This window comes from Chroicocephalus ridibundus, chromosome 9 (assembly GCF_963924245.1).
Source record: "Chroicocephalus ridibundus chromosome 9, bChrRid1.1, whole genome shotgun sequence".
NCBI lineage: Eukaryota > Metazoa > Chordata > Aves > Charadriiformes > Laridae > Chroicocephalus > Chroicocephalus ridibundus.
In genome coordinates this window covers 34,511,038-34,537,910 of record NC_086292.1, presented here as the reverse complement: position 1 = coordinate 34,537,910, position 26,873 = coordinate 34,511,038, and the positions used below count along the sequence as shown (strand labels likewise).

The 26,873-nt window shown below is 40.8% G+C and overlaps 1 protein-coding gene and 1 long non-coding RNA gene across 2 annotated transcripts in view; one reads left to right on the top strand and one right to left on the bottom strand.

The window, feature by feature from the left end:
- Window positions 1-26,873, top strand: part of LOC134520798 (uncharacterized) — a 131,010-nt gene that overhangs the window by 55,984 nt on the left and 48,153 nt on the right. The gene's annotated exons all lie outside the window — the stretch shown is intronic.
- Window positions 20,060-26,873, bottom strand: part of ALDH1A2 (aldehyde dehydrogenase 1 family member A2) — a 57,328-nt gene continuing 50,514 nt past the window's right edge. The window contains exon 13 of the mRNA XM_063346617.1: window positions 20,060-22,286. Coding sequence (XP_063202687.1) covers window positions 22,214-22,286 — 73 coding nt within the window. The 3' untranslated portion in view covers window positions 20,060-22,213. The remainder of the gene's footprint in view (window positions 22,287-26,873) is intronic.

The following is a 26,873-nucleotide window of genomic DNA, read 5'->3' as shown; positions in this document are numbered from 1 at the left end:
TCTCAAACAAGGTACCACTGTGTCCTGTTGACCCAGTATGAACAAACCTTATGGTTAATTATCTTATGAGTGCCTTGCAACATTACCAGCCACAGTGCATCCATCCTGAAGGCTTGGGAATAGCTGCCGTCACTGGACTAGGGTGATTCTGTGATTTTTTTTTTTAAGCTCTGAAGTTCTTGAAGTTCTGAAAAACACAGCTGGTGGTGATAGGCAGTACTTCTTCCACGAGCCCCATCCTGGTATGTCTGTAATCTGCAACTAGCAGTTAGGGACACCTCTGCACCTTACAATAGCAGGTTGTAGCACTTCAGTAAAATGTTTCTGAAGGCTTTAAAACACTGTTTTTGAGCATTATACTGTGCTGCTGCTGTTTGGCACAATGACTGCTGTTGCATTGTGTAGACATGTGGCGCCTCTTTACTAGCTACTAGCTTACCTTACTGTTCAAATTTCAGCTGCACAGCAACTTTTTTGCATCTGTACTGGAAAGTGGTTAATAAAGCATGCATAAATCAGATTTTCGTGCACAGGTTTGGCTGGAAGGCCTATGATGAGTTAATGAGGTTGTACACACCTGATGGTAGCATTTTAGCAAACTGCTTGCAGTAATATTTGGAGAACATGAAGTTGAAGCAGGGATGACTTCAGAGTCCAAGGAGCTCTTGAGTCCTACCTGGTGATTGAGGTCACCTTTTCTGTAACAGCAGGACAGTTCTAGCAGCTCTTGAGACTGTGAGAGCTTAATTAAAGCCAGTGCAGAAATTGAATGGAAGAAGGAAGACGACTAGACAAGACAAAGATATTCTGTATTAGCTAAACATATCCTGAACTCATCACCATCTACACATGATCTGTAAGTGGTAATGAATATTATGTATGTTTATCATGGTGAGACAGTATGGTGAGCAAGTGAAGGATCAACCTAGTAAACAGTGAACATGAACTAACTTTCATCTGCATATACAGAATAGGCTTCTGTCACTGCAGATAGAAGATCCTGTGGAGTTCTTATATTTCTAAACAATAAACATAATAGTATACATAATGTTCCCAGTTTCTTCCTACTCAACTCCTTGCAGCTATAAAACATAGGATAGCAGCCCTCTGACTGACCTGCTGTGACTCAGTTTGAGTCATTTCACTTCTCTTTATCTCTGTTTTTCCTCAACTTCTTGCTCATCTTATCCATTAAGCTTTAAGTTTTTAAAACAGGAACTTTCTCTTCCTGTGCATATTTATCTTGTGCCTAACACAACAGCCTCGATCTTGGTTGAGGCCTCTTGGTGATACCAGAATACAAATAACAATAGCAGGAGCAGCAGAAGCAATAACAAAGTAGGTGGTTTAACCTTTGATGGTCTTTTCCTGAGACATCTCTAGATACTGGAATACAGTCACTTATCCATTTATTTATTTTTCTCTCTGTGGTGACTTTGGGATGTCATATTGTCGTACTACAATGACAAGTCACTAGCAGTCCATGTATTGGCTGGCTTTTTCAGTCACTGATCATTTTTTATTCCATGTAATTGCCTTTCGTTTGCAGTTGTTATTTTAAAGGTGACCCTTAACCCTGCTCAGGGAAAGAAATAATGGATAGATTGAGGTCTGAGGCTTTCTTAGTATTGCTACTCAGAGCAAGTGAATATTAGCAAGGGCTGGTACTGCTGCTTATCTGCACCTGCATGGAAGAAAAACTTGAAGGCTAGGGTGTGGTGTTGGTGGGTGTATTTTTTTTCCTGCTCTGCCCCCCACCCTTCTCCAGCTGGTCCCTCATCCCGCTTTTCTCTCGTATTTCAGTTTCTCCTATACTCATTTCTGTTGTGTGGAATTTGAGGTTTCTCAATACACATTCCCTGCCCCCAGCCCGCACACTCCCCATGGACCCAGCTTCCTCTCACACATTCCACGCTGGAGCGTACCACTCCGGAGGCAAAGTGGGCTCAGGGAAGAATCCATCTGAAACCTCTCTGTCCCAGGCTTGCTCCGTCATTGTCCTCACCGTGCGAGAGCACTTTCACCAGTGAAAATGCAAAGATAACAGTTCTCATGGCACTGTGAATTAGAAATTCCTGAAATATTTCCAACATCAGCCAGCAGAAAAGCAGGGTGATAGAAAACAAATGGTGACAGGAAGGCAATAGGGGAATAGGGAAGGGAAATTTAGGGCTATATGGGCTAAGGCAAGAAAAGAGAGAGAGAGAGACAATAAAGCCAGGAGACAGGAAAAAAGAAGCAGAAAGAGATGAAAAGCTGAGAAAATGTGAGGGCAAATCAAAGAATGAACAAATGAACCATGCAGGCTGTAAAATGAAAGAGAATGAAATTAAGTGCATGGAACAAATATTCGGATAGTGATCAAGGATAGAGAGCAGATGCTGAATGTGAGTGAGAGCCAGAAACACAACAGGGATTAAAAAAACCTGTCAGAAGATTTGGGTAAATTCTTCTTCAGTTTGTATGTGGTTTGATTTGAGTAAGCTATACCTCGTTTTCATTTCTGCTTGTCCACTAGGAATCTGGTGTATCCCACAGCAGATTATTTTATTGAGGGGTGTTGCTGGTGTTTTGCTTCTTACTGCTTTTTTAATCAGTACTAATTGGGCCTGTCATCTGGGTAGGTCCAGGATGTAGGTGTTGTGACCTTAGTGGGAGAGGGTTTCTTCTATCACTAACTGTGTTTATGTTTGAAATCTAGGCTCAAACAGATGGTCATCCAAACCTGCCTGCATCTCAGAGTACACTGTTTCTGGGAAGTCTCGTGTTGCTGAGTATCGTACCGTCACTCCCTATACCCACCCTGCGAGGGGGGAAACCCACAGGAAAAAGAATCAGTGTGCTGATGCGTAACTTCTGCATTAGGAAGGGTTGGTATATAGCAGTTCAGAGTGGCATAATGAGCAGCAAAAAGAAACAGGCAGAAAGGAACCGAGCCAAACACAAAGGTTTCTCCCTCATAAAGTATTAAAGACAGATACCATGTAAAACTTCATTTATGAGCTGCTCCCAGTTACAAACCATCTCTAGATTGGCAGCAGCACCTTTACCATACTGCTTTTAATAGAAGTTGTCTTCCTTTGGTACTGTACTTTTCCATACAAGCTTGAGGGGAAAGTAATTTAGTTTAATAGAAGCCACCCTCATTTTGAGGCAGGCCTTGATTTAAAGCCGGAAGTAATTAAATGTAATGAAGCCCTTAGCTTCTGCACTAGGATCAGAGCCATGTTATTCACAGCCATACTTACACGTCCTTGTTGCTAATGTGTCACTAGTCTGGTTTTTCCAATCACTGTGGCCTGTGTTTTTAATTCCTTCTGATACAGTATCTGTGAAGGTTAACAGCTTTACAGTAATGGTCTGAAAACAGAGGGAAGGCTCATCTCAGAACTGGGGCGTTTATGAGATTTCTGCTTATGATCTAAACACGGCTTTTTGTGCTCTATTTTTTTTCATTGGTTTATGTAACAGTAGACTGTCAGTTCCCAACTCTAAACAAAAGTCTTTAAGGCACTAATTCCCAAGTTTCCCTTTCAACAACAAAATTAAAAATAAAGCTTGCCTTTTAAAGGCACTTGCATACTGGTGACTATTCCTTCTTCTCCCCCCATCAAGAATTTAATCAGATTTCTCTGGGTGTTCCTTGGTCCCCTGCTCAGCTTGGTATCTACAGGGCTCCTTCTTCTATTTGGCTTGTTAGCACTTTGGGGCAGGGAGTTTGGAAACTTCCTGAAGTCATTGGGAATTGTGCCATTGGCTTGAATGGGGACAGGCTTTTTAACCTTGTGCTAACTCATTGGTAACAGTAACCAAACAAACCTCTCGGTGTCCCTTTCAACTTACGAAGATCCAAGTATCAGATGTAATGTGTGACAGAATCCCAAAAAGAGGGTCATCAAAACAATCGAATCATACAGGAATGCTGTGGGATCCACCCGCCAGTGTAAATAACTCTGTGACCTCAGTTTCATTATTCTTCCTTTCTGATGTCAATAACTTCCCACCATAAAAGTGTACCATGAAATGGAAGACATTTGAGAAGTCTGCCTACCAGCATGGCTCTCATATTCAGAGGTTAAGTAAAAATATATCTTTCAATAATATGCGTGTATACATGTGTGTGCATTTATATGCAGTGAGGCTGCATACTGACTTCTATAAAATGTTATTTTTAATTTTTTAGAATGTTCTATTAAAAGCAGGATCATACAAAGGGCTTTTACTGCAGAGGCTCAGGAGAGCAACTTCAGCTACCTCCCCCTTCCTTCACCCAACAGATCTTTACTAGTCAGTCCCAGGAAGGGATTTTTTTCCATATTGTAATCATTAGTAATGCAGAAATATAACAGTGCCCCAAACTCTAATCTCCTTGCTCCTCTAAACTGGCTGTGTTGATTAGTTTCCTCTTACCAGGCTATCCTCTAAACAGCACTAAGAGTTTCTTCATGCAATTACTAGAAAAGTATGGTCCCAATATTTTTAACACGGAACTTTACCAGAATTACTCCATTAGGTTGAATAAGTAGCTTGCCAACGTGTTATACTCCTAGGGTCAGCAACATCTTATGAGTGGCCAGTATGCTATTTTGGTGTCCAGTGCCAAACTGGGTATTTTCTTCTAAAGTTAGGGGTGAAGTATGCAAGTAGATTAGAGCTAATCACAACACCTTTCTTCTGGCAAGGCAGCACTTCCAGCTCCTCTTGATTTCCAGACTGGCCAGCCGATGGGTGGTACAGTGACTGCACGCAGAGCTGAACTCAGTGGAAGCTGCTACTTCCCATGGATACCTCTCTTCAGCTTTTGTAACTTTCAGCTCTCAGCCACACACTAGCTTTCCTACATGCTATTCAGAATCGATCCATGGGCTGACTTTTTTTGGCCATGAGTGCCATGGGTTACTGATCCCTGTTTTTCTTCAAGTAATTAGTTTTGCGTGCTAATGGGTGGGAACATGTGCGTATTCTAGTGTCCTGTTTGAAAGCAGTGAATTTTCGGAGCCGTGTTAGATTGGGTTGACATTCACGTAGACTGCCTGTTGTGCTATGACTTAGTTTAGCTGTCTCCTTGCTACCATCCTGCATTCCTTTACCTTATTGCTTTACCGAAACAGGCCGTTCTCTTTGTTTGCCATTCTGGAGCAAAGCTGATCAAATGATACCTACTTGTTCAGATGCTAATGGGTAGACAAGATCACAGTAGCATGGTACTAGGGTTAGTTTCATGCCAAAAAAAGCTGCAATTACTGCACTGTGGGCCACATTTAAATGAGTTTGTCTCACTTAGTGCCTGCTTGAGATTACAGCTCCCATAATGTAGCACTGAAAAGATGGCTTAACTCTGCAAGCCATACATGTAGTTCCTCGATGCGTATTCTACAGCATTGCTTATAGCAAATAAACAGAATGCAATACTATTCTATTTAGATTTTTTCTCTTTTTTTTTTTTTTCTTTCTGGCACAGGACATACACTTTAAATAGACTGTAAACTTTCTTTAGAAAACACGTGAAAATATATAGAGTTAATAAGGCATCCATGAAGGAAGAGCATTCTTCCTTTCTAGGTTTGGAATGATCCTTACAAAACCTCGTTTATTTCCCAGCAGACTTGTATATCTTTTGCGTACATGCAGAACAATTACATTTAAAGGAAAGTGCTCTATTATGGCCTTGTTACTTGATAGATCTTCTTATTGTTTCTTCCACCATATGTAGAGATGCCTTTCCAATTCAGTAGATCTTGAAAGATCATTCGGAGGAATAACATCAAAGCATACCTTAGATTGCAGTGGAGACCCTTGTCTTTGAGACATACTTTGCATCTCCTAAGAAGTGACAGCTATGCTCTCCATAAGAATACACATAATTGCTTATCTGACCTCCCGTAAAAAACGTGTCCTCTCAACAGGCTCACTGTCCTGTTCCCACTAAATATAGGAAGACCCTGCCTGGCAGGCCACGGCAATGGCCTCTGGGCAGCACCTGACTGACAGAGCCCCGTTCCCAGCAAGGCACAGCAGGCATCTACCTACACGTTCCCTATACATGTGGCAGACTACGTGGCCTGGAAGCACCCTCCATCTTTCTGATTTCACAGTAGACCAGCACTGTGACTTTGTGAACGGGGTGAATGGCAATTGCACAGCAACATGTAACATACTCTTTCGGTCCTCTTCATCCTCTCCACAAAGAGAACCGGACGCGTCTCGGGTACTGAGAGAGCAGCGTGCTGCACGTGCTGCTGTGTTGGAGGGGCAGAGGAGGCTGCGGGGTTCAGGAACCAGCCTGAGCTGTCAGGGGAAAACTCTGCCCTCTGGCACAATGTGGCAGCCCTCGGATGGGCAGCAGCCCAGCCCAAACATGAAGTGAAGAGGCGAATGCATTCGCGGGTTTTAACTTTGTGGGTAGTGTTGAGCTTTCAACATAGTGTGAAAACTTTCACTGGTTTTATTAATTACTGGTTCTCAAGTTTGCACATTTTGTTCTATTATGGTAAGATTTCTGTAAGAAGAAAGTATGTTTTTTAAACCCCTGTGGATTTTTACATTTTTAAACCCCTATGGATCACATACAATGTAATTGATATGGCATTTATCAAGGTATATATTATCTAAAGTCTGTCAAGAAATTTATACATTTTCATGAAGTATACATATGAAATGGATAAACACATATGGGAACATAACAGCTTATCCAGTCATATCTTGTCTCACCTGAATAATTTTAAGTGAAAAATGGTGTTTATTCAAAAGCAATGCAAATTTTCATGAAACTGCTTTATGCCTTTCATGAAATTTGTAAGTTACAATATGCACTAAATTTCACAGCAATATTTGTGATATCATATACTATTTGTTGTAGTCATTATGTTGTTAGCTACAACACATTAAATGAAGCAGTACAAATTGCAATCCCAAGTTAAATTTCATCTGATAAAATTAATCTCACCGTATATAGAAGTTGTTCTTAAAAATGAATGTGCTGTCATATTTCACAGTTACCATGAACATCTCTCTTTACTCCTCCAAACTGAAAAGCAGAAATGCAATCCAAACCAAGTAAGGGAAAATAAAACCCAACCAGCTCCTGTTCTCAAAGCAGCAACACAAAGCACCTAAAAATACTCCTCCATATGAGCATATTTTCTCAGTTTGGAAAAAAAATCATCTCCCTCTCTCCTCACAGCACATGTAGAGGTCTCTGCACTTCTCACTTACTGCACAGCTTTCTACCGGCTGCTATAAACTTAGGGAGGTGGTTTCTGCTGCTTTATCATGAGAAAGCACTGTATTTCGTTGGGGCACCATTGAGCTGCTCGTCGAGAGCTGCTGTGCCACAGGTGCCTGGGGCCAGGCCGCAGGAGAAGCGGCACCCAGAGGGCATGGCTACGCCAGGGATTTCCACTGCTGTGGTGGGAGTGCAAGGATGGGGAACAGTTCTTGGTGCAGCTGACGATGAGGCCCTGACAGCGAGGGGCCCAGAAGGTTCCAGAAGGTTCCCGCCCCCCTGCAGTGAGGGGTCGCCTGGCCTGGCTCAGGCAGGCTCTGGGGAGCCCTGTGGCAGTGATGGCCATGCTGGCCAGCCTGCGGGCAGTGCCTGGACGGGGTGGTCTCCCAGTGCTACTCTTCACCCTGCATGCAGAACCAGCACAGGTAAACCTGCCTTTGACCCATCCTGCATCCTTCCTGTGCTGGAATTGTCATCCCCGTCCCCTGCCATTGCCTTGGTGCGTGGGGCTCACACCCGGGGTTTAGCGCAGTGCTCTGGAAGCAGGAGGGTGGGTGGGTGAGGAACATGGAGAGGGTTAAGCCCATCCTTTGCAATCTGGCCCAGCTGAAGTGACACTTTGCTGCTCTCCAGAGGTCCCCATTAGTGGGCCTGGAGCCTATGTGGCCTCAGGGTGGCTCCGCCATGGCAGAGCAGGGCCTCTGCCAGGCTGGGCGCAGGTTCGCCCTTGGCTTGCCGGCAGCATGTGGGCCTGGGCCACGGGAGCAGTCACAGAGAGGGGCCTGAAACTGGAACCTGCCTCCAGGTCAGTTTGTCTTTTTCCAAAATAAGTGTGTGGGCTACAACCAGAGTGGTTTTATAGCAGAGGAGAACACCAGAGATGTTACCACATCAGCATTAGTAAGAGTACTAGAAAAGGGATATGTCTATAGAGGAACTGGAAAGCAGGGAACAGGAGGGTTATGTTTCCTTTGACTAGGGAATCAGGCTTTTTTAAAGTGCAAACGTTGAAAGTTTCTGCACGAGGCCCCTGGGGGGCTCCTCAGGGGGTTCCTGGAGCGTCGTACCGGGGCGCAGGGGGCTGGGAGTCAGCAGGGCAGGCAGGCTGAGCAGGTGCTTGACACCTGAGCAGTCACAGGGGCTGTGTGAGGCAGACGGTGACAGAAGTGGTGATCCGTTCCAGCATATTTTAAGAACCCCTGTACATCATGTATTCTCTGACTGCATACATTTTCTGAAAGCAAGATAAATCATCTTATACCTGGGGTTGCTTTAGCTTTTTAAAGAATGTACTGAGTGGTTAAATGTCTTAATAGCAACTACACAGAACCAGACAACTGACATTTTCATGATGATACAAGGCTGTCAGACCTGTTAAGAAATACGATAATCTAATCCCCTTAATAATTTATATTAAAATTGTATAAGTGCATGATGCAAACATTGTAGTTGTTTTCCCTGTTTATAGCAATCTTACAGCTGTTGCTTTGCTGGGATTAATTTGTCTCCAAGGGGTTTCAACACTATCCTCCCCAGTGCATTATGAGAGCCTGTAATGTCATGTAATCGGGGCCGTATTATTTTTGTCGAAATCTCTGGGAGTGATGTAAGAGGAAAAAGGAAACTAGCTAACTCCCAGCCATTTGACCAAAGGTTAAATTAGTCTTGGCCTTCTCCCAGCTGGACCTGAAGCTTTTCAGTCAAACATTTGTTCTGCCCTGCTTAAAAAAATTTGATGTCTTTTCTTGTCTTTTCTCCCTCCCATGTTTTTTTTTCTTTACCAATGTCACATGTTTTCTTTAGTGTTATGCCCTTATTTGTTATGGAACACATCACTGGGACAGCAGATGTCACCTACTGGAAGGTCTGACCTGTGGTTCATAATTTCTGTAGATGCTCTGGAATGCCATGGGCATTAAGACTAAATTTTAAGTAGGTCATATTACACTGTGCAAGAAAACTTGTTATTTTTATTGTGTATAGAAGCTGCACAATTTCAGTCCAATCCAGTCCAAGTTGCCCCAAGCATGGCCTTTTATAACACTGCAGAAGCTGCTTATCTGCTTGAAAGATGCTAGAAAATTTCACAGCAGCAATGTTTTGTAGGTGGTATAAAAGTCTCCCTGCAGACTATTCCAGACCATGTACAGTCTGAGAACCTTCCAGTAGTACAGAATAACTAGCATCTGTTGTGTGTGTATTCTCATGTCTATTTCTACATGCAGTGATGTATTCCGGTTTGGAATTTATATTTTACTTTTGTGTGTACACATTTAAGGCAAAAGATGATAAGGGGTTTGAGGTTCTTTAAGCTGTTAGGTAAGAATCTTGATTTAATTGCAAAAGGCTGGTATTAAAGTGTTTTGTTCTATGTTACGAGCAAGTAGTGTCTGAAAAGATCAGAAAGAACATTGGTCTGGCCTCTAAGTCGTCTGGTTGCTTATCACCATTCTTTGTGTGGAGAATGGGTTGGGCTACCACAAGAAGAGATTTCTAACCAGAGTCAGCTGGGCTGAGATAGTCATGACAAGAAAAAATTATCTGGTGCACTGAACTATGAAACAGATTCAGAATGGGAATGAAGCAGGGGAATGTACAGGAAAAGAGGTGGACTTGGATATTAAGCCTTGATGAGATTTCAGAGACATTCATAATTTTCAAAAAGTTCAAACTATTTCTTAATGCATCTGACTTGCATGCCTTCTTTTAAATGTTTTTCTGCTCGTGTCTAGTTATATATTTGGAATACAGATTGACTTTTATTTGTGCAGTCTATTATTAAAATCCTTGCTATTTTGAAAAACTGCTAAAAGTCCAAATCCAATTAGGGGCCAACTCAGAGATATATATTTTGGCTGCTTAAAGAAGAGAATAATAATTTTAAAATTGCTATTTATATACATCAGAATAACAAATGTAGATATTAGGTGGTCAAGCAATAATGGTTATATAAAGAAACGTGATTAGTAACTAAAGAGTTGTTATAATGTGTTAAAATTCTTTGTTACACTAATTAATATATTCTAACATTCTCTATTTCCACAATGCTTTAAAAAGCAAAAATTAGAAAAGTTCTAATCTGTTTAGATGGTGTTTTTCTTGTAGTTAAACCAATTTCTGAATGATAGCTTTAGATGGGAATGACAAGCAACTCTTGTAGAAACACAGAGAAAATAATTGAGGCTCATGCATTTGGAAATTTTACACTACTTATATATTGATATGCTACCATCTAATTTAAATTTCTAAATAAAGTCACAAGAATTCAGCACTAGTCATGTATCTTTTCAGATCATTTAGGAGAATCTTTCAATCCTTGCAAGTGAAGCTGCAATTAATTAGTGTTATGTATTTCTGTTTGCTAGTTCATGTACCCTGTACATGAGCAAAGATAGTTCAGAGGTTAATTTTCTTTTCCCTTAACTCTGCTGGGTGGACTGTGGCCACCTCATGGGAAGTAAGGGTTCAGAAGTGACCTTGCAAGTTGTTCTCTTTGGGAAGAAACAAGTTGAGAGTCTGGCTGGGGGATGCTCTCCACCCTTGGGAAGAACACAGCTTGCATTGCATCACTTGTTTGCACTGGCTCGAGCATATTATTGCAGTTGTGAAGGCAGCAGAATTGTCTGTTGTACCTGGTACCTTCTAGGAGGGTATTGCACTGTAATTGCGCTGTAAAAAGAAGATACCAGGAGCTAAGAGCAAGTAGCTAGTGTGACTATGTGCAGTTTGTTCAGTGTTAGACAGCAAAAAAGAGTACTGAGACTAGTAATAAAAGAGCAGAGGAAAATAACAGACAAGCTGGCATAAATCACACTATGTAAGTGCTTAGGTGAATAAGGAACCAAAAGAATAAGTGACAAGAGTTTAGGAAAAACGTGCCATTAATTATCTGATCAGTTTACAAAATCATTGGCATTTAGGGTAGTGATTATCAAGAACTTGAAATGAACTACTGTTTCTGTTTAAGTGTTTTCTCTCTATATATGTTTTTCTAAAATTGTAGCTGTCTTACTTAAAAGCATGAGATTTTTAGTTTGGTTTTTTTTTTTTTTTTTAATTTTTGACATAACACTGGCATTGTTATGCCTGTGTTACAATGCAGTTGTATGTTGGCGGCTTGATGTTTTGAATCCTCAGGATTTAACAACAGAGTTAATAAGAGGCTCTAATGCAGCAGGTTGTGTACATAGTTATGTAGATTTGCCCTCAAATCATCAACAGTTTTGAGTTTAAAAAATGAAGCATTAAATATAATTTGAATTAATCCAGGTAAGGACGTAATTTTTAAATAAGATTCCTAAATTAGGAAGTTGGTATGTCTATGCTGGAGGTGCTGACGCCTGCTGTATTCTCCCATTGCTGTCCTAAGAGGTCTGTCTAGTCAACAGAGTCTAGAGAACAGTTCACCTCAACCTAGAGCTCTAACCCATGTGCCACTGCTTGTGCTGGCTGGACCTCTGTTAGGTGGTCCATCTCTAGACTCAACTTCTCAAAGGTTCTTAGTCAGCCAGCTACAAATTGATGTTAAGCACAGCCAGCCACAAACTGATGACTAATTGCTTCCTTTAGTTAAAGCCTGGCAGATACCTAACCACCCATATATCCTACATTTTCAGAGGTGCTGAACAATGTCAGTTCCCAGTGAACTCAGCAGGGATGAACAGTGCTTAGGTCCTCTGCAAGCTCACCTCCTGTTGTGGGGAGCAAATGCAGGAATGGGGAGAGAGAGGAAATGCAAGGGATTGAACTATATGCATCCAAATGAAAAAAGACTGCAGCCTGAACGTGAGTGTGTGTGTGTTTGTATAAAAACAAATAAATAAATAGATAGATAAATAAATAACAGGCATATCTATGTATGGAGCTTGCCACTTGTCTGTGGAGAAACAGGAAACAACACACCAAAACTGCAGTAAACTGATACAAGTGCTGAAAAGCTTATTTGTCTATGATTAAGCCCTGGTGAAAGCTGATGGTATTATTTATTAGCTGAGAGATCCCGCACTGAATCTAAATATGTAGAAATAAATGGCTGATGTGGCTATTTGTAACAAGAAAAATTGGACCTCCCTACCTAAGGTGCTAAAAGATCATTAGTTCCAAAGAATTTCAAGGGCTTTCCCCAGCTCAGTTTGTCAGAATTGAAAAGTATTTAAATTCAACTCCTACTGATCTTTAGACAGAATTCTTCTGTAGTTGTCTCATCAGTTCTCTGTGTATGTGTTTGCTTGTATTAATTTCTCCTTTGCAATAGTATAATTACAGTGCTTATATACAAGAAACACGGCTTGGGAAAAAGCCAGTACCAAGTAGGGCACTGTTCTGGGAGTCAGGAGACCTGTACTTGGTCCTAGCCTTTGCTCCAGATTTTCCTCAGTAATCGCGGGTTGAGTAGCTGCATTTGTTTCTCTCAATCAGCTCCTTGTCTGTAAAATGGTAATATAATTATTTTCTTTTTTCCTGGCTTTTCATTTTACTTTTAAAACCTCTGAGGCCTAGACCAAGTCTATGATGTTTGTAGAGGACAGTGGGGCCATGGTTTTGATCGACTGTGTACAAATCATCAGGTGATCAATTAACACCTTTTTCTTTTCTTGTGCCATGAAGGAGGATTGACAAAGATGATGCAAAAGAAAGCAAATATCGTTGGCCCTGCAGGCCATTGCAGCTGAAATAACTTCATTTTATTAGAGCAGTTTCAAAATGGATGCTTACCTTGTAACTGTAACTCCCTCAGTTCTTGTAACTTTGTTTTGTAGACCATCCAAAGCCTATTTGTGTTGTGAATATATTCCATAGGAAGTGCCCATACCTGCAGTCTCATGAAGAGAGGATAAGTTTCTTTCCAGGTCTGAACTTCTTGAACATCCCTGATGCAAATAAGCAGCTGAAGCAAATTCATGGGGTTGTGTATAGATTCTGGAAATTCTGAATATTGTGTGAGGTTTATGTAGCTTGATTTCTTATACGCAGAGGAACCTTTCCATTTATATTTCTAAAGTAATGCTACTTAAAGGACAATTGCAGCGGGTTGTAGAAGAGGAGCTTTGCAGGAGGCGTGAGGCTGTATGAGGCGTGCTAAGGACTGTGGGGGAAAGAGGAAGTGAAAGCCCATTTAAGCCTCTCATTCCCACTGCCCTTTCCCCTCCATAAAATTCATCCTGGTTTATCAATTTTTCCTCTCTGCTCAGCAGCATCTGCAGTTGCTTAGGTATGAATTTGCCTGTGATTGCAAAGGGGGATGGTTTGTGACTCAAGCTAAAGTAAGCAAAACATGTCTTCCAGAGCTTTAATAACCTTCAAAGCAGGGGAAGACTCGACTGTAGATAGAAACCTAGCAAGTCTTTGTGTTGTTTATTTTTTATTTTAAAGGTTATAAAACATGTTTGAACAATGAGTTCTGAGCATATAGTACCTTTAGCTGCTTAATTTCATGATAAAATTAGATTATGAAATTATGTGCTGTAAAGGTTGATATCTATAATTGGGAAAAAGGCATGTTGGGCTAGTTAAGATAGGCTGGTGCAGATAACACTAATAATGGCTTACTGAGCATTGGCTGTTGTGACTGACTCCAGAAAGTCAGTTATGTTTGCTGCCTTGGTTCTGCAGTCGAAGTCACCCAGGAACATAGTCTAATGAGGAGCTACTGCCTGGCCTGCCAGTGTTTAATGGCAAAGCTGGAAAATACTGTCAGAGACGGTATGCACAGTGAAGTTAAACATTCAGTGCTTTGCCTCAGCCAGAACCTTTAGAGAAGCACCACTTACTCTGAGAGGAGTAGGAACTAAAAAGGGAGAAAGAAGTCCACTAGGGAGAATAATGAGGAAGAAAACTTGATTGTCCTGAAGACATTTGGAAGAAGGCTATCAGTTTGTTTTCCTTTGTGAGGCAGAATCTGCTGGTGGCTCAACACACTGCACTGCTTGGTGCAATGTGGTTCTTGCTGCTGAACTAATTTCACAACTAATGCATGAAATCTACCTTTGTTCTTCTGAGCTTTGTGTGCAAAACAGCTGAGAACAGCATTTGCAGTGACTTTGGTTTGGTGACTATATTACTACCCTAGGAAGACAAATAGTAATACAGAGGAAAGCGTCATTTTTTCCTACTTAATTTTTCAAAATTCTAGAAGCATCATGAAATCTCTCGGTCAGCCCATAATCGTAAAGCTTTAAGAAACTTTCAGCAAAATGCCCCTGCCCAGGCAGATTCTGCAGTCCATAGTATGAATTTTGCCTGAAAAAGAATGGGGCCCCGAATGTTTGAAACTGCACACTAGAAGGCAAGCTGGTAATTAGTCTTCCCAGAGTGGACATTGTAAAAACAAATCATTGAGCCATTTGTTGCTGTTCTACCTAAGAACACGGTTAGTTAAAAGAGCCTCTTTGCCAAAACCCTGAGAAAGAGCTCAGGATATTCCATGTGTTTTTAAAAAAGAAATCAAGCAGCAACCCTGTCTTTTCGCAGAACTTTGTACCAGCCCTTCTATAATACATGCGCAGTTCACTACAGGGAAGAAAACAGGTTTGGCATTTTCATAGTAACGAGCTGCAAGGTGACTTGAAACCCTGAGAAACAGTATTGGTGGTGATTTTGTCATCATATTTTTTTATGTCTGTTATAATGGAATATAAAATTAACTTAAAACATTTGTCCCAGAGCCTTGGCTATAAAGTCGCTACAGATGCAGGAGCTGAGTGCATCTTTCTAGGTCTTTTTGAAGGGCAGCTGGAGTCTACTGTCATTTTTCCACTGGATCGATCTGAAATGGTGACATCAGAGAGGTTCACAAAGGGGAATCTAATGGGAATTGTGGTTGTGGAGAGGGTCAAATGTTCTGCATTCCCTAAGGAAACTCCTGTAAAAGTCTGTTGTACCAGTGGCATTTTCTGGGCTTTTTTCCCCATAAACGTCTGGCAAATTTTGTTTGTCCTTGGAAGGCAAATACTGCAAGAAGACTGCTGGAGCAGGAATTGCTGGGGTTTTGCTGCAGTTTCAGTTATAGGAGTAGGTGGTTCTGTAGATATTGATGTGATCAGAGGTCGTGCCAACTCATCAGTCCCCAGGAGCTCTCTAGCAATGGCTTCCTGTGTCTTAAGGTGTGCAATACACACTGTGGAGAAACATGCCACAGATTCTCAGAAAAGAGTCCATTGCTCCGGTTTAGTTTCATGCCAGGACAGAAGGGGCATAGTGCTCTCAGCGGCCTCACTAGACTTGCCTCCTCCCCTCCATCAGACATGGCAGTCCCTCTGATAAGGCAATCCCGGTGCATTGCAACATCGTAGTGTAGGAGATTTCCTTGGACTGCTCAGGAGCTCCAGCCTACTCAGGAGCCACAGATCAGTGGCTCTACGAACGCCCATTTCTTTGTAGACAATGTATTTTTCTCCTTAGTTTCACAGCCAGGTTGTATTTAAAAGAGAGTATGCGCATGATACTGGAAGAATAAAGCTGAAGTGTATTTGGTGACTTTTCAGGACTTTTTGGAATGCTTGATTTAAATAAAGGCTCTCTGCTTAGTCTGGGGATAGGGGATCTCACTAGCTGGCTCTGAGTGAGCGCCACACTCTCATGGTGAATGAATGAGCTTAGTGTTCTGACTAGTGGCAGGACCGCCATGCGCAAGGGCAACGCCATCATCCCTAATCTGCAGGTGGGAGCGAGGAGTACCTTTCCTTTCAGCATCCTTCCCAGAAACCTGAGTGTTTGTGAAGTGCAAAATTAAAAACTAAAAGGAGGCCTCTCTTGCCAGGCACTGACTGGGCTTTGAGATTGGATGTCGAGTGCCAAAGACTGTGGGAGAGGTTTTGGACTAATAGAAAGCAGGGAACAGCAGAAACTTCCCAAGAGATCCTTCTTGTGGTCCCAGGAGAGTCTGAGAAACCCAGTGTGCCATCAGCTGGAGCCCTTTTGCCAGGGGAAGCAGTGCAAACACTTCTTTTTGGTCAGCAGCAGGAGTGGGCTGCACACAAATGTCTGCTAATTAAGCTGCTGTAGGAAATGGGAACTCAGCCAGGCATACACAGAGCAGGGAAAAACCCCAAAATGAAGCGAGTTAATATTAGCACAAGTTACACCAACCTCATCATGAGGGACCATAAGGGAGACGGAGAGGGGCTAAGCAAGGTCATGAAAAATGATCAAATTGTGTGTGAGTGCATATACACAAACGCATGAATACTTCAACAAAAGCTAGTGGTGGATTGTTGAGAGACCAGTGTAGCTAAGTTCCTGCTTTGTTACATAGATAAATTGCCAAAGGAAACATTATCCAAACAGTTCTACTTCAAAGGGAAAACGACAAGCTTTGGGGAACTTGCGGTACTTTCAATCTGGCCAATAACCAAGTGTAAAGTGTAAAATATACATGTTTAGGAAGTAGGACACATGCCGTTCAAGACAGGCCTTTCCCATGCTCTCAGACCAGTGCAGCTTCATTTGATGTGCAAATGCATGATGTGTGATCTGTCCTGGCAATGTGCTGCCTGCCAGCAGCACAAACATTTCACAAGCACCCTTTTGGGTTCCTTGAGCCTGCTGTGTGCACAGCCTCCCTGGCAACCTCTGCAGCTGCAGCTTCTCCTACAGTCTATTGCTGTTGTGGTTGCACAATCCAGGTTTAGTTAGCAGGTCTTGTCAAGAGACCCCAGGCAGACAAAACCACCTCAAAACGAGCCTGGAATTGCAGGATTTGATGTTAGATACTAGGATTAAATAACAATATAAGGAATGGTTACAGTAATGCACCATGGGACATATCAGTAATGCAGACTTCATTGATCCTTAAGGCAAATCGTCCTGGCAGATGTCCCAGCCTTCCTGGACATTGGAGACTTCGGGGCAGTACAGCCGATGGCAAGGGCCCTCCATGATGTGTTTATAAATGTCACCTGAAATTGGGTGAAGTAACGTTCCCTGGAGTGCTTCCTGGCACTGCCGGCACAGCCAAAAAAGTACAGTACAGGACAGCCTCTGCTGTTGGATGAAACTCATCCTACAAACCCATGAAAAGTTACCATGCAAATGCTCACCACAGAGAAGCAGTGGATCATGGGTTCAGTCCCTCTTTTCAGTAGCAGCTTGAGTGGATTTAAATATGTTGATATCAGAAAAAAATAGTGGCGGTCTATACGGTGCAACTGAGCTCTCGAGTACCTGTGCTAGGGGGATGAGGTTGGCTTTTAGTGAGGGTTCAGGGTTTAAACTCAGCTGGCTGAACTGTTTTAGAATTAACCACTCTTATGAACCAGGGGCATGTAGATGTGCCTTTTCTCCCCCTCTTGCAGTAAGCTAAGGGGATTAGGGACATTATGCAATAGCTTGGGTGACTTATCCCAGTTGTACCAAGAGGCAGGTCACCCTTGTGCCTCCTCTACTCACTGTCCTTGGGACACGTTCTCAGTCATGTGTGTGTGCGCAGCCCCTAGGCCTCAATCTTAGCGAACCAAGCACTTGGTGCTGAGCACTACCCCAGTGTAGCAGCGGTGGCTACGCAGACAGCTTAACCTGCTATTCCCCACTAAAATGACTGAACTTGCACTGCAGCCAGCTGTAATAATCCATTGCTTGTGTTAACCTTGAATTCCAGTGTGTCAGTTCCGGTCCTCTGAGAAAAATTAAGCAAGTGCTTATTGAAACCAGCATCCCAGCACTCCACATTGTGCTGCGTGAAAGAGGAAAGTGGGACCCCAAGTCCTAGTACTAGCATATTCTAGCCACACTTCAGTCACATGAATTTATACCACTAGTCTCACATCAGCCTATCTATCCTTATAAATGGCCCAACTTCATGTTGTAGTTGCCTGCTTTGCTTTAGAAGTTCCTGAACTTTCTGGCAGAGCCACACATAATTCCTTCCCTGATACCTTGTCCTCAAACCAAGACGTTCCTGTGTGCTGTCAGTGAACACAGAAGATACAGTGAAGATACAAAAAGAATTAATCAACTATGTGTTTAACAAGGACAAGGAAGAAAGATGCATTTTATGCAGCTGTAGTCTAATGTGCTGAGAGAAGTCTATTTGAATGGGTTGGGAATGCTGATGGCATCTAATAGCCGCAGAGGCTTTTCCTGCCTCTTGATAGATGTAGCGCTGTGAATATCAGTCATTGTGGTATGAAGTTGTTATGAGAAAAATAACTTCCTGTGTTGATGGACCGAGCATGCAGTAAATGGAGATGTATGGATGCAAATGTAGGGTGGTTGTAAATGTACCTCTCCAGAGGCTCTAGGTGTGACCATGCAGAGAGCCGTAAGTAAACAGTACAGCATATTACTTGTCTTTGACTTCCTCTCTAGCTAAATTGGTGCCCTGAATTTGGTGTTATTATGGGTTCTGTTTCTTCCAGGACAGAGCTGAGAAATAAGAGGGCACTGTAACACAGTGCCTCTGCATATGCAAGGCAAGCTTTTTCATCCTGGCCTTCATGGGGAGGAAGAGCAAAAGCATTCTTTGTAACAGGGCACCAATAAATGCATGAATGTTGTTCAAGTGGTATCAATATCCATCACTTTGTCTGAAGGCCACAGAAGTGAAATTCTTTTTGCCTTTCTTCACATCCTTTTCCCAGAAGAAATGCACAATTATTTCCAAACTCTCCCTTTACTAGACCTGTGTATGCATTTATTGATAACTTACTTTCACTGGCTGAAGCTCCACAGCTCCACAGAGTGCTTATTTACTATGGACTGAAATTTGCTTGTTTCATTAGATGACAACACTCCTTGTTTTCAGTGGATTCCAGAACAGCCTTCCTTCATTCATTTTGCTTTCAGAAAAGCACCCTGTTGCTTGTGCTATGTGACTACTTGGAGTGGCGAGGCAGGTTGCAAAAAGGTCAGAGAGATAGGGAAGATGGGAAGTACTAATTGTCCACTCGCAGTCCCATGATATGCCCATGCCACTAGTTAAATAGAAATGAAACTCTGCTTAATATATTTCTGATATATAGGATTTTCAGGAACAGTACTCCTTTTTGAGAATGCAAATTCACTCCTATTATTAAGTTTTATTCTGTTTTATCCCATCTGTTTTAGTCAAGTTACTTTATCTATTGTGATTGCCTGTAGGGTGTTGATTAAACCAACAGTATTATTCTGTGACACTGAGGTATAACCATTGCTTGCCATACAATGAAGTAGCTTGGCCTTGAAGTAGCTTGAGTAGTTACTTTATCTAAATAGGCACCATTCCAAAAGAGGAATGCTGTTCCTGGCAATGGAAGTAACCCTGGAATAAAGGGATTGCTTGAGGGAGAGTTGAATAGTACCTGGCCATGTGAATTTCACTGGCTGTTAAATAACATTGTCTGTCCTTTTCCCATGTTTTAGCATTTTGAAATTAAATACAAGAAGAATATCACTCCATAAAAGATCTGAGTGTTAATGTAATCATCTCTGTGACTCATCTACTGGAGAAAGAAAAGGCATCATGATTTTTTTAAACATTATCCAAAATTCAAGCTGTGATGTGGCAGTTTGCAAGGGTGCCCCACTGGTTCTGATGATTTCAGACCTTCCCCAATAGCTAAACTTTATGACCATGAGGGTGAGGATGAACTTTGGCTATGACCTAGATCTGCAATTCACAAGTGTTTTTCATACAGCTGCAATAATATTTCAGAAAATGTAATTGGCCTTTTACTTCATTCACTTTTGCGAATGAAAATAAAGCTACTGTGAGAGCAGATCTTTTGCTAAGAAAATATTTTTTTAATATTTTTATAGCTTTGTCAACAATAAAGGAGTCTCACAGTCTAAAGTGTTTCTCTAAACCTTTTTAATGGAAAAAACTTCATAGAAAATATCCTTTTACTTTTTTAATAACATATAACTATATACATGATTAAAAACTGTAACAAAAAGCTGCAGGGATTGGAAAAATGTTTTGTTGGATCCATGCAGATGGTACATTTAAAAAAGGATTTCACAAATCCATGTACATCAAATGGAGCTGCAGTGACAGGGTTGAAAAAAATGGCAACTCTATTATTTACCTGAATGTACTGGGAATAAAGCACAGACATACAAAATACACAAAAAGAATACAAAAGAATACATGATGTAAATGCTGTTAGCACAGGAAGTTTCTTTTTTAAGTAAATAGGAGAAAAGAAGTAAAATCTCCTTTTTCACATTTTATATGGCAGTTTAAAAGGTAACTAATCTCTTATTTGCTGTATTTTGTTTTTCTTAACTCTGGCATACACTACAGTAGAAGTCTATGGCATTTGCATTTAACAACTCAGGAATATTTTGATTCATCTCCATGTCTGTGAATGTACTGTCATTTCTGAATATCATGGATACATATTGCTTTAAAAACACATGCACAGTTTGACATGAGTTAGAAATACAAAATATTGAGGGCCAGCACACTACAAAATGCTGGATGCTCTTGTCCTGATCCAGCAGTATGTTTAAGGACACACACAACTTCAAATCTGAGAGGAAATCCTCAGAGCGTAAAGGAAGTTAAGAAGGCGCAGAAATAATTTGACTATCAGGTCTGGAGTTTTCAACAGTTGGTAGTATAGACTCTGCAGCTAGGAAAACTGTTACACCTGAGGCCATAATTCTGTCCTTACACCCCAGCTAATGTAGCTACACAGTCTAGATGATTTACTGTACTTTTAAAATAAATTTTCTTAATTCTAAGTTAAAACATAAAATGAAACCTCTCTAAAAAAAAAAAGTCTGGGGAATCGGTGAGCTCTGAAGCTGGAAAGAAGAAAGAGATGGTGTTTAGTTCGTTAGTTACAAGTTGGAAGAGATTCTGTAGGCAGCAGGAAATAATGTGACAGGTTTTAAACACCTCAATTCTAAAAGAAATTGCTCGTATTTTTGTCCTGAGCCAAAAAAAGAACAGACATAATTGAAAAGTCAGTACCAGCCAGTACGCTCAGCTGAGGCTCACAGGCATGGTGATGATGGCAAGCCATCATTTAGTAAGAAAATGAAGTAAAGCTACTTCTTGTCAGGAGGGCTTTTGTTGGGCTTTTGCTGGTGTAAGGAATACTTAATGATTCCCAGTGTAATCACAGGCAGTTTAATAGCAGACAAATAAATGGAGTCTGCATGTGCATATACTTGTTTAAAAAAAGAAAAAAGCTGAAAACAACAACAGTAACAACAACAAAACTAGGCAAGCAGTGAAAACTGAAATATTCTGTGAAGCCTTGGGATCTGTTTCTGTTCTCCTTAACACCCTCCCAGCTCTGTCTGGCCATGCTCTTTTGAAAGGCAGGTAAAATATTTCAAGTTCCTGTAAGTGAGGGAGGATTTTTGCTTAAAGCAAGACATAAAGTAATTATGAAAACAAGCTTTGAAAACCAAATCTCTGTGGGTCATGAAAGCCAAATCTCACTGATACATATTTGGATTTCATTGTCCATATAATGGTTTAATTCCCTCCCCAGTCTGACCTCTTTATTTGAGCATGCTAATTGGAAAGTTGCTAATATACCAGTTTTTGTCTCAGTACTTTCGGAGTTCAGAGTCTTTTATTTTCTAAGAACGTCAATGATACTTGTTTATGTTGTTCATTGCTAGCATTTTGGGTGAAATCTGGCTTGTAAAGCCCTGATCGAAACTAGACTGTCAGCACAAGGCAGGTTATTTTGAGAAGGCAACCTGAAAGCAGTAAGACTTATTTTGTTTATTTAAAGAAAAGATAAATGTCTGTGTGCATGCATTTGCATTTAACAGTTTTATAGCTAGAACCATTATTAACGATGCCCAATAGCAATTTTATCTCTTGTTATGATTAGTTTTATAAAGATGTAACAATTCTCAAGAGAGTTCTATGAAAACATGCAGAGTTGCTTTGCATTATGTATGCAATTATGTGCCCAGTATATAAGTTGCAACTTAATTTCTTAAATATATATTGTGTAACACTTTTTATTCCTGAGTGCTGGTCTCCATCATGAATAGAGAGGGTGGCATCATGTGCTCTTCTGCACAATGTGGTCCTTCGTCATCTTAGGAATTCTTCTGAGGGATCTTTATTGTCACAGTTTTAACTTCAGAATATTCTCTCAATCCACATTCACCCCTAAAAAACAAATTGCAGCATCAGTTTACACCAGGCATTAATTCTTTATCGAGCAAAAACCTGCAAAGTTATTCCTTGATAAAGTTAAGATATAACCCAAAATTCTCAGTATAGGTTTCTGTTGCATTATGATTTTGTGCAGGTTTTCCTTTCACGCCATCTTTCAGAAAACCTGAATATGAAGTTTCAGCGTAGGTCAAAAGAACAATGGATGGCTCCAGCATTTGATAAAGAAATACAGATTTACATTAAACCCAGAAATACTCACTGTCTGTCAATGAAACTATTGGGAGTGAATTGATGTCCTCTGTCCTTTCCAGACCTTGAAAATGTCCAAACACCACGACATACACCACTGGCCAGTGAAATTACTGCTTATATTTGCACTCAAGAAAGAGAAGGTCCCAACTGAGTACTATGGAAAATGAACTACTCACAACCTTGGATAAAGATGAACTTGAGTCCTAACCCACTGATCTTTTTTCTCTTACAAAATACCCAGCAGCAGAAATCAGCTTTTGCATGTACTGTGAAAGAGCGGTCAGCCTGCTCAGGTTTCCACTAGATTTACGTATAGCACCTCTTTTTGTCCTGGCACAGCACCTCACATAAGATCCACTATACTGCTAGAAGCTAGCCACTCTCTAGGTCCCAGTCATCTCACACATGGCTCTGAGGGCTACGTGTTCTGCTTTGGGTAAATTGTGCTTAAGAAATGGGTGTTTCTGAATGCTACATAGATTTTGTGGTAGTCAGCTCCTGCCTGGCTCGTCTCTTGGGCAACTCTGCTGAGGTTTAGAGTGGATATTGCATGACTCCTTGGGAGTTATGCCTGTCTTCTCTGAAGTATAGGTATTTGCATTTGCTGTGCGTATTTTGAGTCAAGTCATTAGTTAAGTTCTACTATGTTTGCTGGATGCTGTGTGTGTAAAGCAAACAGTTTCCCCACCTCAAAATAGGTACAGTCCAAGTCTAGAAGTAGAGAATCTCTTCTACCCGAACTCGTGCAAGGATTCTTTTGCCCAGGCCCTTACAGATGTTTGTTTCTTGGTTAAATTATTAGCCCCACCCTGAAACACAGACAATACGGCTTCCTTATTTATATTAAAATCTAAAAAGTGCTCACATGCATATCATCTTAGCATGTTTACTATTTAATGCTGCCTTCCCTCTGGATCCAGCTGTGCAGAGTTTAATGCCAACTGCACCATAAAGAATATTTCAGGGGAATTCATCAGAACCTCCTTCTAATACATGTTGCTTTCTGAATGGAGTGAGGGGCCGCTGTTCAAAGCAATTAAAGCCCTCTGTATGCCCCTGGTGCTGCATAGCCTACTTATTTACTTTACTGCATTTACCTCTACACTAATTTTACACAAAATATATCATCAGGGGAGGAACTCCTGTAATCTTCCTTGGAAAGTTAATTCATTTGGGCAGAAATATAAGTATTTACCAGCCCATTTCACTCCACCTGCAGTTTTGAAAACTTTCTGATGTGCCTGATGGCTTGGTAGGCCTTAAGTGTGAGGGAATGGTTGATAGTTAACTCAGACTGATGATTCAGTAGGCATTTTAAGATTTACCAGAGTCTAAGGAAATATATTAGCAAAGATTTTTTGACATGTGAAATGTTCCCATTGATTTGGACCACCCCACCCCCAGCTTTCAGTAGAAAGTGGTAGATTTGTCTCCAAAGAATGACTAAAAACTTTAGCTATTTATCAGACTCGGCTGAGCCCCAGAACCATTCCCTTATGGCTCAGTGGAAGCTGTCACCGGGAGCCGCATGGAGCCCAATAACTAATGCTGGCGAGTCTCTCTGTGTGAAAGTTTCTGCTTGATTCAGTAGGGCTGTGGCTTGGCTCCAGACACCTGTTGGACACATTTTTGCAAGTCAATAGATAACCTAGCCAACAGAATATCGATTGCCCTTATGTATGCTTCAGCTGCCAGTTGGTTTATCATCTTGGTCTGGCAAACAAAATTAGATGTATTTATTGTCTTGTTTATTCAGCTCAAGGCTTCAGGGCCTTACGTATTTTTGTTCTGTCTGAAAGTTTGGGAGTGGACAACTGTGATGAATTCTAAGGCAAATATTTTTCAAAAGTTAAAAAGTTGCTCTTGCTGAATAGGAAGATGGGTTATTCCAGACATTCAGAGCAGAAGAGTCAGCGCATGTTCAATTAAAGGGCTCGCTTGTCTCCACAGCCTAATACAGGGAAGTAGGGAGCAATAACGTCCTATTCTAGGGCCACTTTGGGTCAACTTGGATTGCAGTTTGGTATCTGGGTGAGAACAAGGGTTGTGTCTGTGAAAAGGAAGGAGCCCACAGGTCAAGTTTGCATGATGCTATCCCTTGGTTGTGTAGGTGTGAGGGAAGGGAAACAAATTGCTCTTTGAAAAGAAATAATACATACTCTCTTCCCTCCCTCAGTCCAAGAGAAAAAGGATAAGGAAAAGAATTATAGTTCTAAGCCATTCTCCTGCTTGCACTTCTTTTTGAGAATGCACTGCTTTATCTCAGAGCTATCCACACAATAATAATTCCTATGACATTAAAGGACAGCTCTCAAGTTGAATGGCACCTCTTTCCCTTGAAGACACTTGGAGAGAGACCAGCATTTTGGAGAACAGTATCTAATATAAAAAGGCCACATGTGGCAATGTGGGATGAGGCACCTGATTTTTAGTTACAGGAGTTAAATTTTACACCACTCAGGCAGTGATAATAAGCTTTAAAGAATTGTAACTGTAAAAAAAAAATCCTTTAAGACTCCTTTAAGAATATGAGAATATTGTAAGTAGCCTTAATGTAAACAGAAATCAGTTGTATTGTGTACATGAATTCTGGTTCTCTACTGGTATGCACATACCCTGCTACATTTTGTGGGAGTGTAAAATCAGTACAGCAGATCTCAACTTTCTGTGTTCATTCTTTTCCCTATGAGTGATAAAAATCTGTGAATTTAAATGCAGGAACAAAACAAGTCCCAGATAATACAACGCTAGCATAGACAGCAGAGTGGCACAATTATGATCTGACTGTAACATAGTATTAGCTTCACAATGACACACATATCTATGGACGCTTTCTCTTCTTTTTTTTTTTTTTTTTGTTCTTTAATTGCCTGACTCAACATTATTTATGCTGTAAAATGTATCCCTTAAAAAAAGGGATCTAAGAAACCATGGAATTTTAATAAAAAGTATGCAGATATTAATGCAGGGGGGAGGAGGTGAGTTAGAAGGTGATATCTGATCAAAGAGGTTCTGAAAGGAGTAGTATAGTTACTCATAAGTAGTTTTTGGGGCATCTTTGTGAGATAGAGATTATTGCCATTCCCAACATTTATTGTTTATGTTGAATATTTTCAAAGCTGTAGATGGCAATCAAGTGTACAACTACCATAGATTTTTTCCATGGGAGCTGGGGTGCTGCCTGGTTTTCCCCCCTTCAAAAACTTGACGATATCGATATGTGAATATTTTGCTTGCACAGTTAACCTCCCTGAAGTCAATGGGGTCACTCTTGGGTGTCAAGTTACGCATGTGCTCTATCGAGCTTAGTAGTTTTAGAATATTTTCACAATGATAAGAGTTAGATGAGCTGACATATTTATGCCAGTGTGAGATCACCTCATAACTCATGAATGTGGAGAATAGTATGAATGTGTTATTCAAAGTACTCCCTAATGAGGGAAAATATTTCAGACTACATAGAGCTTATTTTATAGATCAAGTTGTATACTTCAACATATTTAAAGTTTTAAAGAGTTTGACCTTACTTTAGTTTTACTGCTGAGTTTGCCATTAGCCATAAGCTATTTTGAAAGCTTAGGTGAGACATATCTGGTATACATGCCTCCTGCACAGAAATTAATTGAATTCTTTGTATGCGTAACCAATCTGGGGCTGATGCAATTGCTAAACTTCCTTGTGATTGTAATGAGAATTAAAAACTGCTAAGACTTTAAATTAAGTACATGGGACAGTATTTGAGCGTGGAGCTCCATTTCAAAATATTTGGCACTTAGTTCTAAATGGAATAAGACAGAAAACTTTGTAATGGAAGGTGATTTTTTGAAAGGGATGTAAACACATTTGTCTATCCTTCTCTGGGCCTGATTTAATTTAACATTGTTCATAAATCTGGAAGAGATAGATAACATTTTAATAAAATTCAGATGCACCTAAATGTAGGGAAAAATAAAGAAAAAAATAGCAAAAGAGGCAAAATATATGTCAAAACAACTCTGAAACAAGTACATCAAACCAGTCAACAAGGACACAGCAGTACCAAAATGATAATCTTTCTGCAAAAGTGCTGGTTAATATGGCTAAGAAAAACTCTCAGAAAACACAGGTTACAAGTTCAGAAAAACACTCAGAAATTTTCAGTTCCTTTCAGAATAAGAAGGCAGTTCCAGTAACTTGCTTTGCTATGTCAAAAAAACAAAAGGAAAAAAAAATGGTCTTACCACATAAATCAATTGCATTTAGAACTGGCAATGATTATCAGTCACCCTATAATATGCCCTCAACATCAGATAGGAATATTTCCTGATCTTAATTTGCATGGAAGAA